This window comes from Ambystoma mexicanum, chromosome 1p, assembly GCF_040938575.1.
Source record: "Ambystoma mexicanum isolate Mex_15411 chromosome 1p, UKY_AmexF1_1, whole genome shotgun sequence".
In the NCBI taxonomy this organism is placed as follows: Eukaryota; Metazoa; Chordata; class Amphibia; order Caudata; family Ambystomatidae; genus Ambystoma; species Ambystoma mexicanum.
Window position 1 is genome coordinate 654,498,842 of NC_090921.1, and position 14,285 is coordinate 654,513,126.

At 46.8% G+C, this 14,285-nt stretch overlaps 2 protein-coding genes across 10 annotated transcripts in view; both read right to left on the minus strand.

Moving 5' to 3' along the window:
- Positions 1-10,043, minus strand: part of LOC138578512 (uncharacterized) — a 61,657-nt gene extending 51,614 nt beyond the window's left edge. For all 4 annotated transcript variants that reach the window (XR_011303991.1, XR_011303989.1, XR_011303990.1 and 1 more), the window contains exon 1: positions 9,703-10,043. The gene's annotated coding sequence lies outside the window, so the exon portion shown is untranslated. The remainder of the gene's footprint in view (positions 1-9,702) is intronic.
- LOC138578543 (immunoglobulin kappa light chain-like) overlaps positions 1-14,285 on the minus strand; it is a 491,642-nt gene that overhangs the window by 181,592 nt on the left and 295,765 nt on the right. Inside the window, exons 1-2 of one of the 6 annotated variants that reach the window (XM_069649718.1) lie at positions 10,460-10,553; positions 10,054-10,373 (exon numbers count right to left, since the gene is read on the minus strand). The exons of 4 other annotated variants lie outside the window; for them this stretch is intronic. In XM_069649718.1, the coding sequence (XP_069505819.1) occupies positions 10,054-10,373; positions 10,460-10,508 (369 nt within the window). In that variant the 5' untranslated portion in view covers positions 10,509-10,553. Of the gene's footprint in view, positions 1-10,050; positions 10,374-10,459; positions 10,554-14,285 lie in introns of those variants that run through there. One more of the 6 variants, XM_069649717.1, reaches the window with a different exon arrangement.

Here is a 14,285-nt window from a genome sequence, read left to right on the forward strand (position 1 = left end):
ATCCTTCACTAGTATACTTGGTAGGTAGGTCTACTGGCAGTCTTGTCACAAGTTTGTCATTGCGTTGTCATTCATCTGTTCATTTGGCCATGGTGGCATGCAGCGCTACTGCGGTAGAGGGCCAGTGACAATCAGTGGATTCCCTGGGTGGGATTTATTCATGCGCACTCATGGATGCATGACCTGTGTGGTGCTTTGATGCATTCATGTACATTACGCTTACTGACTGCATGTTGCATAATTGTGTTTCTGAGGGTACAGTCTGATGATGTGCAGTGGACATGATGAGGGGTGTGGGCTGCTTGCTAGTCTGACATTTTGGCATTGGTGTGCCGCCAGAGTAAGTTGGATGACATTTTCAGTGTCATGTTCAGGTTGGGATGTTTAGGGGCACATTGTTTTGCAGTATGGACAATGTACAGTCACCACCCCAGACTCACCCAGGTGATATATGCATCTCTCCCCCCAGACTCACCCAGGTGGTATATATATCTCTCCTCCCCCAGACTCACCCAGGTGGTATATGCATCTCTCCCCCACCCAGACTCACCCAGGTGGCACATACATCTCTCCCCCCCCAGACTCACCCAGGTGGTATATGCATCTATCGCCACAAGACTCACCCAGGTGGTATATGTATCTCTCCCCCCAGACTCACCCAGGTGGTATATGTATCTCTCCCCCCCAAGACTCACCCAGGTGGTATATGCATCTCTCCCCCGACTCACCCAGGTGGTATATATATCTCTCCTCCCCCAGACTCACCCAGGTGGTATATGCATCTCTCCCCCACCCAGACTCACCCAGGTGGCACATACATCTCTCCCCCCCCAGACTCACCCAGGTGGTATATGCATCTATCGCCACAAGACTCACCCAGGTGGTATATGTATCTCTCCCCCCAGACTCACCCAGGTGGTATATGTATCTCTCCCCCCCAAGACTCACCCAGGTGGTACATGCATCTCTTCTCCACAGACTCATCCAGGTGGTATATGCATCTCTCCCCCTCAAGACTCACCCAGGTGGTATATGCATCTCTCCCCCCCAGACTCACGCAGGTGGTATATGCATCTCTCCCCCCCAGACTCACCCAGGTGGTATATGCATCTCTCCCCAACCCAATTCACTACCTGGGCCTATCAGCTGACTTACCCAGCAGCCAGACACGTCGTGCAGCATGTCGCTCCATATAGCGGGGTAACGAGGAGTTCTGCAGCACCATTGCATCGTGAGTTGATCCAGGGAATCGGGCACAGCAATGTGTGATCATCTCGCTGGAGTCACATACCATCTGCACATTGATGGGGTTGTATAGCTTACGAATGCGTTACACCACCTCCATGGCATGAGGGACCACAAATTCCACATGGGTGCAGTCGAGGGCATCAATGCAATTAGGCATGCCTGCCAGTGCATGGAAATCATTTTTTGTGTCATTTACCTCCTGGCCAGTCCGTGGTAGGGATATGTAGTCCCTTGCGTGCTTCAGAAGGGCATCCAACACTTGGTTCAGCATGCGTGAAAAACAAGGTTCTGATATGCCATGCAGCTGCCCAACTGTGTGCTGGTAGGTGCCTGTGGCCAGGAAGTGGAGCAAAGACACTACCTTCAGTTGAGGGGGGATGGTGGTGCGGATTTCAATCAGGCTGACTATGTCGTTGTGTATCATGCCCACAATGGAGGTGATGGTGTCCCGGTCCAGGCGGTACAGGGTGTGGATCTGCACAGGGGTTAGTTTGAATGGACTTGCCCTGATGCAAGGGATTGGTGGCTGCCTCCGTGGAACCACTGCCTCCACTGGTGGGACTTGCTGGGCCTGTCTCACCCTCCTTCTCCTCCTGCATGTCCTCTGTAGTGCCTGTTGTAGTTGCTGCTCATGGAGTAGCAGTGCAGGCATGCCCTCCATCCCCAATATCTCAACAGAAAGTGGGATCATTTTGGTCTGGGAAGGGGAGTGGTGTGTGGTTGTGCTCCTTTTGTGCTGGCCCAGACTCCATTGCCTCCACCTGTGCTGATTGTGTGCACCTGTGGCAGTTGGGAACACAGCAGATTGCTGTTAACGGGTGATCTGCGATGCCTGTATTGCCGGCATCATGGTGGCCCTTTTTACCAGCATCTGGATGCCGGTATTTGCATGTCCGTGCTACTCGTTGCGTCCCCTTCCTTGCAGCATGCCAGTGTTACTGGCATGGTGCCCGCGCACTCGCGCGCACTCCGGTATGGTGGTGCACGGCCACAGCGGGTCCCTGTCAATGCCAGGAGTACTGGCATCTAGGGTCCTAATGCAACGGCCCGGTAATGGATGCCGGCATTGCCTTACCAGTACCATTATTACTGGAGCGCAAACCTTGTAATGAGGCCCAATGTGTTTCAAAGCGCTTCAAGGCAAGGAAGGGAAAAAGGGAAAATACAATGACATTCTTACATGGCCATGAACAATAAGAATGTGAAATAACTATCGTACTCGGCCTGGCGACATTTCAGATAGGGCAAGAGCTAAGACAGAGATGAGGAAGGGAGGGGGTGAGTGGGAAGGAAATGGGAACAGACAAACGACTACCATACTAGGCCAGACAACATTTCAGATAGTGCTGGGGGGGGGACAATTAAGGGGTGTGGGGAGGCGACAAAACAAGGTTGCTATCATACTAGGTCTAAGGACAATTCTGATAGAGTAAGTGCATAGAAAAAGGTAAGGGGTGGAGGGGAGGAGAGAGAGGGAAGGCAGAAAAGGAGAGGAGGAGAGAACAGAGAGTAAAAACAGTGAAAAAGGAGAGGAGAAGCAAGAGGGTAGAGCGAATACAGTTGCAGAAGTCAGTAATAACACATAATGTTGCAAGAGAACAACAGATGCAAGCCAGGATTCAAGATGAAGATAGGCACAGCATGATTCCGGACCACCATGAGTAGGAGATGCAGGGGAAGTCCAGCATGACAGCTGAGAAATGGTGAAGCACTATAGTCCAAAAAAGTCAAATCCAAGCATTGGCCAACAAGATGGTGATGGTGAAAACATACTGTATCAAGACAGAATCCTGCAGTGGTTAGGTGTGGGGGGGGACAAACAGACATCACGGGGGACGAGAGGGGTGGGGGGGTACAAAGGGACATCACAGGGTACCGGGGGGGGGCACAAACTGACATCAAGGGGGCCAGAGTGGATGGCTGGCACAAAATGACATCACAGGGGACCAGCGGGGGGGGTGGGACATTACAGGGGAACAGAGTGGGTTGGGGGGGTAAGGGGACATCACGGAGGAACAGAGGGGTGTGGGGGTACAAGGGGACATTGCAGGGGAACGGAGGGGAGTGAGGGTACAAGGGGACATCACATCACAGGGGAACAGAGGGGGGCAGGGGTACAAGGGGACATCACGGGGGAACAGAGGGGGGTGGAGGGTACAAGGGGAAATCACGGGGGAAAAGAGGGGGATGGGTGGTACAAGGGGACATCACAGGGGAACAGGGGGTGCACACAGGGACATCATGGGGGACCAGAGGGGGGTACAAAAGGACATTGTGGGGAAACAGAGGGGAGTGGGGGGTACAAGGGGACCTCACAGGGGAAAAGAGGGGGGTGGGCTACAAGGGGACATCACGGGGGAACAGTGGGGGGTGCGGGGTACAAGGGGACATCACAGGGGAACAGAATGTGTGCTTTGCAGTGCTTGCATTACAAGCTGTCTTTTCCCTTCTTCGGGAATCTACTGAAGTGTTAGCACCTTATTGCCTTCCAACACTGGTTCCTCCACATCAGCCACTTGCTGACAAAGAAGGGTTTAGAGCTATCAATTGGGCATTTATGGTTTAAACTCCCATCTAGCTGGTCGTCGCGTGATAATCGGCGGCTATTAACATTATCTTTGCCGTCATTGTACATCCCACCCGTGCGTCAGACTGTTTTCGCTCTACGCAGGGGGCTCTCAACAATGGTGATGAAATGGGCCCACACACATCTTCAGCCTGGCCTGTGTCAGTGTGCTGGGAAGGGCTCCTTTCTGGTACCTGGGCCCCCGTTGATTTTCTTTCCTTTTCATGTATGTATTTCTATTTAGTCAGCCGCGGAGCAGCGCAGGCAAAAGGGAAATAAATAAACATAAAAGGCAAGAAAGTCAATGGGGGTCAAGGGGCCAGGAGGAATGCAGGTAGTAGTGAGGCTGGAATTGGGTGCGGGTCGGGGTGGGATGAGATAAACGCACCTTAGTTAGGCAGTCATTCGTCATTGTTGTCATCAACTCGCTATCGCACTACAGTCTCCTGCAGCAAATGTACACACCTGCCCAGCCATATCACGCTGGAAACAGTCTTAATGAGCTGATGGTTAAAAATGGAAAATGCCTCTCGAATCAGCCTCTTTATGGCTGCTGCGCCTCTGGTTACTCCCTGTTCTGCACCCAGCCAATCTTGTATTGGGCAGGAGAGGGAGTCTTGGCTGGCCGGCTGGCATGTGCGACTCTCTAGTAAGTGGGTGGACCCTGCGTGGCATGCAGTGTAAGCTGCATTTTCTTTTGCTCTCGCGCAGTGCACGCTTTTGTTTTTAGCCCAATCGCGCATTGCGATCAGTACGGGCACCGGGCAGATGGTTGGTGGTGGTAGGGGCCCGTAGTGGGCTTGTGGCAACAGGGGCACCAGCTGCAAAAAAAGGGTTGGGTTGGAGGCCCCATTTTGGGACTGGCCTGTGGGGTGCTGGATGGTGGGGAAAAGGTAGACACAAAGGTATGTGCAAAGGTTATTTGGTAATGGTTTGTCTTTGTGTGGGGGCGTGTTGTGGCTGTTCAGGTGCAACTCGATTCTCTTTGCGCCTCGGGTTACTTTACGGTTTGGAATCCATGATTACGTGGAACGTGCAAAGAAACATTTGCGAGCAAATAGGCGCAAAGGTGTTTTAGTTCCTTAGTACTTTGCACTTTTTCTATGAGTCGGGCCCCAAGAGTTTAATGTTTGCACAGGTCCAGACATAAGGTCCCATGCAGCATGCCGAGATGAAAGGGAATGCAAAACAGGGAAACGGTTAAGGGAAACGTATGGGGTATGGGAAAATGGACGGTGGTTATCAGCGTGTTGGTGATTAGCACAAAATAAAGGGAGCCAAATCTCAAAGTTTCAAGCACAGGTACTAACAAAGGGTCTGGCGCAGCATGTCAAATGGAGAGGGAATTGGGGGGCTGGGTGGAAGCGGACAGTGAACTGATCCTGATCCTGCAGCTGTACCTGGGGTGAGAACAGATGGATGGAAGTTTCAGGAAGGGACCCCATGTGGACTAAAAAGAAAAAAAAGAACCTGACCCAGAAGGGAAATGCCAGCGAGCAGTATGGGCTAAGGGAAGGGAGAGAATGGCACATGGTGTATGGGACTGGGGAAAGGCAGGGAATTGGGGGCTGGTATAGTATGTGGGCCAAAATGGAGACCAAACGGTAACAGAGCTAGGGTAATTGTACAAGAAGAATTGGTATTTTATTAGGTTAGACAAAATTACATTTTGTAATGGAGCGTCAAAATCAATGTATATTCAGGAAAGCAGTTTGTTAGTTTGAAATTGTTGAGGGGGCCTCAACCCCCCCACCCCCCCAGCATACCTCCAAGATGATGGCCGACACCCACTGAAGCAGCCCCACAGACCACAACCAGATGACATCACCAAAGTTATCATAAATAGGCGACATGGCTGAACCCACACATAGAGACATTAGCCAGGTGCAAAATAACACACATGAACTGCTGGCTGACACTTAAAAGCAATTACCATGAACAGCCATGAAACCGAAAACAGAGCTGGCAGTGCAGTCTCCAATCCAAGCCTTGCCAAGGACGCTGTGAAAGTTCGAGTCAGCAGAAAAGATTAAACACATGCAAGGGCAGAAGGCTGACATTTTTCATGAATGCAAGCAGAGAAAATCAATGTTATGGTCCCCGAACACGTGATCTGAAGCAGGGGAACAAGGCCCATTCATTTGAGCCAGACAGGAACTGTTGTTCCCATCAAACTGAAGACAGAAAATGCAAATGTGTAACACAGCATGAAGGTGGAGACTGGAGTGTCCTTGCTCTATGCTAGAGAAGTCAGAGAGGCGGTAACATTAGTGGGAAACAGGCAGTGCTCTGAGTCTCTTCTCCCCACCCATCATTTCTGTTCACATGCTGGTAAATTTCCTAAAATGACAAGGCTTACACTGACCTCCGGGGGGGGGGGGGTGGTAATAGGCAGAGCCACCAGATCTGGCCAGACAAATCCAATTATTTGTCCCCTATCGGCTATAATTATGCCTATACTGTTCACCCAATCCCAGTTAACCTAGAGCCCAGGAATGTAACTATTTGCTGTGAGGTCATATCAGTTTAAAACCTCAGTGCCTGTAATCAGCTGAGAAGGCATTTGGACAGTGCAGAAATCTGTGTGTTTTTCCCTGCATTGGATTAGTACAAGCAGTAAATGTGTCACATTTCTGGACTCCTCTGTTTCTTGGCATGGAGGATTTCCCTCGAGCCAGCCTCTGGTTTTTAATTCTGCTTCAAAATAGAACTATTCAATTAGGTAAACTGCCAAATACACTGATTAAGAACATTTTGCTCTGGAAAGCTAATTGTGTTCAAAATGTTTTAAATAGAAACGGGAACCTGGATTACAATTTCAGTTTCCCCACAGAGTCACAGCTGTGTGATCCTGAGCAAATGCCTGAATCATTCTGTACTTCAGTACACTTCATTGACAATATTGGAAGTGCACACATCAGTAATGGCTATTAGTGATACATGGGACATAAAAACTAAAAAATAAAACCTTTTTGTCCTGCCTTGCTGTCTGTGGTGTTTCAGCTTTCCGACCAGAGCCATTAATATGGATTTGAGATAATCCTCAAAGATTGTCTAGTTTATTATTGATACTTTGGGTCTTCATAGTGTAGCATGCAGACGAAAATCCATTAAAAACAAATATGGGGCAACAGAAGGCGGTACCAGAAAATTCTTCCCTCATGGTACTTAAGTATAACCTGCTAGCCGGCCTACTATTTACTTTATGGCCACAATCTGGAAACAGCTAAGCTGATGGCTGTACTGCTTATCCACATACAGAATGAATGCCCTGGCTCCCCTTTGTCTGTCTTCGATCTGTCTTTGGTTCATGTAGGATCCGGCAGCACCTTAGTGTAGTCAGACATGCTTTTTGTGGTAGTGCACATGGGAACTGTCGATATTGATATTGATATTTTATTTCTATCGCGCTTGTACGCAAGTGTTTCAGAACGCGACAAGGCAAGGGAGGGGAACAGGGAAGAACAAAACAGCGATCTTACTAGGCCCAGTGACATTGAGAACGTGCAAGTGCACAGGAGAGGGGGAAGGGAAAAGTGCATGGAAGGGGGGAGAAGTGGAAAGTGCAGAGCAAAGGAGAAACAGATGAATAATAATCTGTTGATAGATTCTGCCGCAAAATGCAGGAATGGACATGTGAGCACATGGTGCTGCCCTTAAAAATGAATCACTATGTTAAACAGCACTGACTTAGTGTTCACTGTATTATCTGCTTATAAAGTATTTTTTAATATCAATTATATAATATGAATGGATGTTTGGAGCCACTGTGCTGCTTTGGGCTGGGGATTTTGCACCATGAGCCAATATATTGTACTTTCAGCCCCACGCCCAAAAATTGCCAGTCCTTCCCTGAAATGGTATGTCTGTCTATACAAAGTTAGGTTTCATCTGTGTGTTGTTCTGCTACTTCTTGAGTGCATTTTTGTGGTCTTTCCTTTTTTCTGTAGGGTGGATGAGTATTCTTGAAAGTGCAGTCTCTATGGAGAGAGAGGTTGTGTAATTACAGGCTGGTGAAATTAAAGGTGGCAAAAAGAAATTGGGGAAATTCCCCAATGATTCCATTTCACTGGCCGGGCATTTCTTTCCCCATCTCTGCCACATGATTCGGCGGTTTTCTTTTTGCACAGGAAATTTTATTTTATTTGTTTGTACCGAAAAACACGCAAAAAAAAAGAATTTGTGAAAGAATGAACAAAATCTAAGGGAGCATTATATATGAAAAAAGATCTTGTGTGGGAAAAGGTCAGAAACAAGAGCATGAAAAGACCCATTAGACAATGGGTAACCCGAATGGGTGTCTAGTCAATTGGTCGACAGACAAATGGTCGACAGACAAATGGTCGACACAATTTGGTCGACAGGTCAAATGGTCGAATTTTTTTTTATTTATGAATATATTTTTAGGTTTTCGTTTAGGGAAAAAAAGGGTTTTTAGCAAAAAAAAGGGGGTTGGGGGGACCCCCCCAAAAAAAACAAAAAATGTGAAAAAACAAAAAAAAAAATTGACCATTTGACCTGTCGACCTTTTGGTGTCGACCATTTGTCCTGTCGACCATTTAGATTCAACCAAATGACCTAGAACCACCCGGATGCATTCCTCTGGAAACCTCTCAAGGTTTACAATATCTAAAAATAGAGAACTAAACTGTAATCATTGTGATTTAAAAAACAAGAACATTCAAGATCAGTCAGTGAAGATAAATGTACTGACTAACAGTACAGTCTCAATATTTTAACAACACAATGTTCACCATCAAAAATCACACATACAAATAGTTTCTTAGCATCAAAATGCACACCAAAAATCAGTTAACCCCACGCAAATACTTAAATACAAATTTGATGGTCCTTCAAAAACAGCCACTGCAGCTCATAGTAAATGAACAAAGTTCCACAAAGCTCTTCTCTCATCACGACGCGTTTCGGCTTGGTCAAACATCCTTCTTCAGGGTATCAGGTAATATTATCCCCATATATATGGTCGCCGTATATAATATCACTGTGAAAAGGTTGTGGCAATATTATATGGGTGACCATATATATAGGGGCAGGGGCAGCCAAAAAAAAAGGGTTTGGGGTTTGCGGGGGTGTCCCCCGCATGTTCCATGCAATAATGTCCCCACAAAAAACGGCCATTTTTTGGTGACCTTTTTGCGTGGCGATATTTTTGAGGGGATATTATTACATGGAACCTTCTTCAGGGACTCATAAACTGTCTTCCTGTGGGCATTAATAAACACAAAACCAACAAACATTTACTCTCTCATAACTATTTTACATGTACCTTTCAACAATCGTGCTTCAAAGAAGAAGCATGATTGTTAAACTATATCTATGAGAGAGTAAATGTCTGTTTTTATTAATGCCCAATGGAAGACAGCTTGAGACCCTGCAGAAGGATGTGTGACCAATCAGAAAGGAGTCAGGACAAGAGAAGGGCGTGTTTGTGGAATCCTGGTGGCCTAGGATTTATCCCGCCTGACAGTGAAACAATGTAATTCATTGTAATTGTTGGATAATACATAATTACTTGTAGTGCACTCCCTTGTTGCTACTTAAAAGGCCAGAAACATCCAATTCTGCTAAGCAAGCTAAATGGGCAGATCGAGCAACTGTGTACCAGAATCTGCCAATGTTACCATGGAAGATCATCGAGCCATTTCGCCCTCCCCGAGGTGTGAGGTGCTTGTCTGTAGCTGCCTGAAGTGAATGCGATATCATGCGCGTTTGCTTGTATTCGTTCTCCCTGTGTGTCAGGTGCAGTGAATCTGACAGAGTGAATGCCCGGTGGCCATCCTCACTGCAGTCCTTGGGCATGAATTACAAACATGTTTTCAATCGCACTTCCCCCATGTTAAACCATTGCTGTAAACCAGACCCCTTACCTCGTAAGGTAGCGTGCATTGCAGCAACGCTCCTGCGTGTTGTTCATGCCATTCATTAGTTGGTCTTGTTTGTCTTGACCTGTGCCCTCTGTTAGGGTCTTTGCACTCTGATCGTTTTGTTCTCTGAACCTCAGAAAGTCCTGGCGGTGGGATTAGAGTCCAGACCGTGGCATCTGCTTAGGCTTCCTCTGGGCCTGCCTGTAGGTGGGCTGGAGGGGGTAGGGGGGATGTCACATGTGCCTGCCTGCACGTTCATCCCCAACCCAAGTCTTACAGTATCCTGGAACCGAGCTGTTTCGAGATAGTGATGACTTCTTGGAGGTATTTGACAGTCTCTCCATCATAGTGGTGGCCATTGATGCCTGAATGCCATCTTTCACAGTAATAATGCGCCGTGTCCGCAATCTCTGCATCTTTGATAATGAGCTGATACTTGGTCCCGGCGCTGTCCACGGAGGCGGTGAAATGGGCCGATGACATTCCAGGCCCATACTTGGGGTCAGTGTAGGAGTGATGGTGGTACAGGATGAGCTTTGGGACTTCTCCTGGGATCTGCTTGTAAAATCTTAGAGCATTGCCGTCTTTGATTCCTGTTTCGCAGTCAAAAGTTGCCCGTTCCCCAAAACTAACCTGGACAGCAGGTGTTATCACAGGCGACTGAGCACGAACAACTGAAAAGTGAAACAAAATGTCGGTTAGATTACAGATGATACATAGCAACCGATAAACATGTGCGCTTTGTTGCCTGCGCGCTTACACGAAATCCACAACAGGACACATGAGACCGGGGTCTGCAGCAGCCGCATTTTACAGCTTTGGGTGTTGCCTTTCCGAGCGATGGTCCTTGGTCTGCATTAAAAACCAGGCGGCAGACAGTACTATATACCTGCAGTGCCCAGGGGCCAAGAGTAGGTATGCAAAGATGAAATGGGCGTTCCTAAATACAACCCCACTTTGCATAATTATCATCGACTGCGTGGGTGCGTCCTCTTAAGACTTCCTGTTTAATAATCAGGGGCAGGCGAGTGGGGGTGAAACTGGCAGATGTCAAATACTTCCTCCGAGACGACCATTTGGTTCTAATATTGCATTTAGGCTGCCACTGTACCACAGACCTTCGCTACTTTATGGGAGCCTGCTCGTTTCTCAGTAGTCGTTGCTGTCACATTGTAAACTATCTCATATTTTAACTGCTGCGCATTTCCACTTCGAGGAAAACAGAGATGTATTTGACTGCATATTGAAGGGTCACTAGAGTTTTCCAAAATGAAACACTCTCAGTGATCCTGAAATTCCACAGTAAGCTGTTGATTCTAATGCTATCAGGAGTTTTAGGATTTGTATTTACACTTCAGAAGATAAACTGCAATATATGTCCGACCTGGGTGCACCAATGAAAAAATGCATTATGGACGGCGGTCTGGAAGAACGCAGGGTTTACTGGCGTCACTCCACGTCCAGCAATAGAACTCGAGATGTGGCTAGTATATGACGTAGACACAATAATACAAGTGAACTTTGGTAGATTACTGTCCGATCCTCGAGCCCAGTTTAAGCGACGGGAAGAGATCTTACCCCTCTCAATTGCTGGCCGCATAAACAACGTTAACATGTCAGTGCTGCCTTATTTGTGATTTGTCTTTTGGCCAATAGCAGAACTACAGCACTATCGAACATAAAGCGGGCATCACTCAATGAAATAATGGGGGTCATTACGAGGTAGGGGATAACCATGCTGCTTTTAGCGGCATGGCTACCCCCTCATCGGATACCGGGTCTGGGTTCCTTGAATGAGGAATTACCGGGCCATTCCGACCTTGGAGGGCCCGGTAATTCCATTCAGGGAACCCAGACCCTGAACATCCCCATTCCCATAGGGCTCAATGGGAATGTGGAGGGTGCTAACAACGGGCCCGTTAATAATGGGCCCATTGTTAGCATCCTGGTCTGCTTGCAGGACCCGCTCAGGGTGCCTGGTAAAACCAGGCGTCCTTAGTGGGTTCCCACGAGCAGACTCGTAATGAGGCGGTAAGGGGTTGACGGCTCCGCCACTTTTACCGGCACCGTTAATCCCTTACCGCCAGGGTCGGAATGACCCCCAATGTCTCAGATTAGACAGAACTTTCCATCGATTGGAAGCAGCTTCAAAAAAGGATGTTAACCTATCAGGACCGAGGTTCATTCGTTTCTGCTATCGGCCATTATAATTGTGCCACTATGGCCGTTCACTTTATTGTTTTTTTTTATATAACCTGCGTTACAAAGCGTTGTTCAATAGGGGTTTCCCATTGAAAACTGCTTTTGTCAATTTTGAGATATTGCTACATCTATTTCAATCTTCGATGTGACCTTGCGCTAGACTCTCAGATATGGAAAGGGAAAGTCCAACATCCCAAATATTTTACTGCAGACTTTTGTAGGTTCTTTTATGATGTCCTGGGAACTCTTGAAATTTCCACATGACCATGTAACTCCTCAAGCCAGGATGAGGGTTTGCCCGGGATCTTTTCAAGTGGGTCTGGTGATCGTATTTGGAGTGACAAGAAAGTGTTAGTGTTGGGCCAAAAGGGCACATTATAAAAACATTTCAAAGCTTTTTAGATTTGCCTCAGGCGTTTCCGATACTGTCAAACACATTTTGAAGGACTTAAGATTCCATCATTTAATAAAGTCACCTTCGATTTCTTTTGGAGAGGAAACCAGACCTGATTATGTTTTGAAGTTGTACTCGATGTTGCTTAATAGCAGGGTATACAAATACATATTTAATGAACAGCATAACAATCTATTAAAACACATATGCACACAGATACAAAAAATCACATATGTGCCATACAAAAGACAATATAGAATGCACCAAAATGCACCTCATAAAACAGATCATACATTGTAAAATCGGTTCCATGTGTTAATATCCCTACCAAAATATCGCGATACAAAAATATCGCCATATTTTTGCAGCGATATTGACCCATGGACCCTGCGGGGGACCCCCCCGCATTATTTTAAAATGAGCCTTGTTGGGCCTCATCAGTGAGACAGAGCTGTGCCTCTTTGAGAACAGTAAGCAGGGAGTCCACGTCTGGGTTCCCCCAGGTAACTCAGGGTGACCAACCCCAAGTTCCTTGCAAACATTTTTCAAAAAAGGTAGCAGGAGCCCCTCTCCAGAAAGAACATAACCTGTTCTGTGTTTTTTTCCCACTTTGAGAGTTCAGAGCCATCGCTTTTTGCTCACTGTACCTTTCACAGATGGGAAATATCCGTTTGCATATCAATCTCTGTCCCGCCCACATGGGCAGTCCAGCACCGAAATGCTATGGCAATTCCATTTTGAACAAGAGTACCAACAGCAACCTCATAAATGTGTTTCAGCCTTGTTGGGCCTCATCAGTGAGGTGGAGTTGTGCCTCTCTGAGCACAGTGAGCAGGGAGTCCACATCTGGGTTCCCCCAGGTGACTCAGGGTGACCAACCTCAAGTTCCTTGCCAAAGTTTTTCAAATAAAGTAGCAGGCGCCCCTCTCCCGAAAGAGCATGGAATGATAACCTGTTCTGTGGTTTTTCCCCACTTTGAGAGTTCGCCATTAAAGTTATGCGAGGGTGGCCAAGACCCTGCTAGTCACCCATGTCTAAATGGAGTGTATATGGGCACAGCCGACCCAGTTGCAGAAGAGGGGTCCCTAGCTAAATAAATAGGCACTCAATCTATTGCACCTCTGTTCTGCAAATAATGTATCCTGCCTACATTTTTGACTGCTCCATCAGTGATAAGCAATATTTGTTTTTTGTAATACCCAAGTGTTCTTTTCCAATGGCATTAAACACGTTCTGCATTGTCTCTGAGCAATGTCTGCAAATGAATAGCCACAACTAGACCTATTGTTTGCCCTGAGCATACAATGCTTTTTTTGTGCATACCATTTTTTTCGCTGCACAGGAATACTTTTGGTAGGTACTATGGCAGAACATGAACTCGTGGACTTATTCATGAGCATATAAGCGCATATAAAATAATAAAATATTAGTTTTTTAGCCTGTATGTTTGGATAAAGTGTTGTAAGATGCATCTATTACACTGTTTTAATGAAGTGCAGTGGTTGGGAAGGGAGCATTTCCTTCCAAACTCTTTGGAGATGGTCGCTCACTAATTAGGCATGCTAACATGGTGGCTTACTTTGTTAGTCAATTGCGCACATGGAAAATAGTTTGCGTACGAAAGCCACCCATTTCCGCACTTGGAGAAAAATAATTAGAGGGAACATTGGTCATCACATACATTTACTTGACTGGGGAGTTTGACTGCATGTCTGTCTCCACCAACAAAGTGCAGATGCTGTCATTACCATGTAGTAGGTGGGTGGTAAGCAGTATGCAAGGAGTATGTGTACTCCACATGAGTCTAATAGAAATACAGGAGTGGGTTGTTAGTATTTGTATTTGTTTGGTTCTCCTTCTGGTGTGATCACAGTCTTGTATTTTATCGAACCTTCATCGGGCATTCCTTTTGTTTTGGTATTGGTACTATTGTCGGTTTGGATGCTTTGTTGCTGGCTCAACCCCCTCTTGAATCATATAGCCAGCCGTA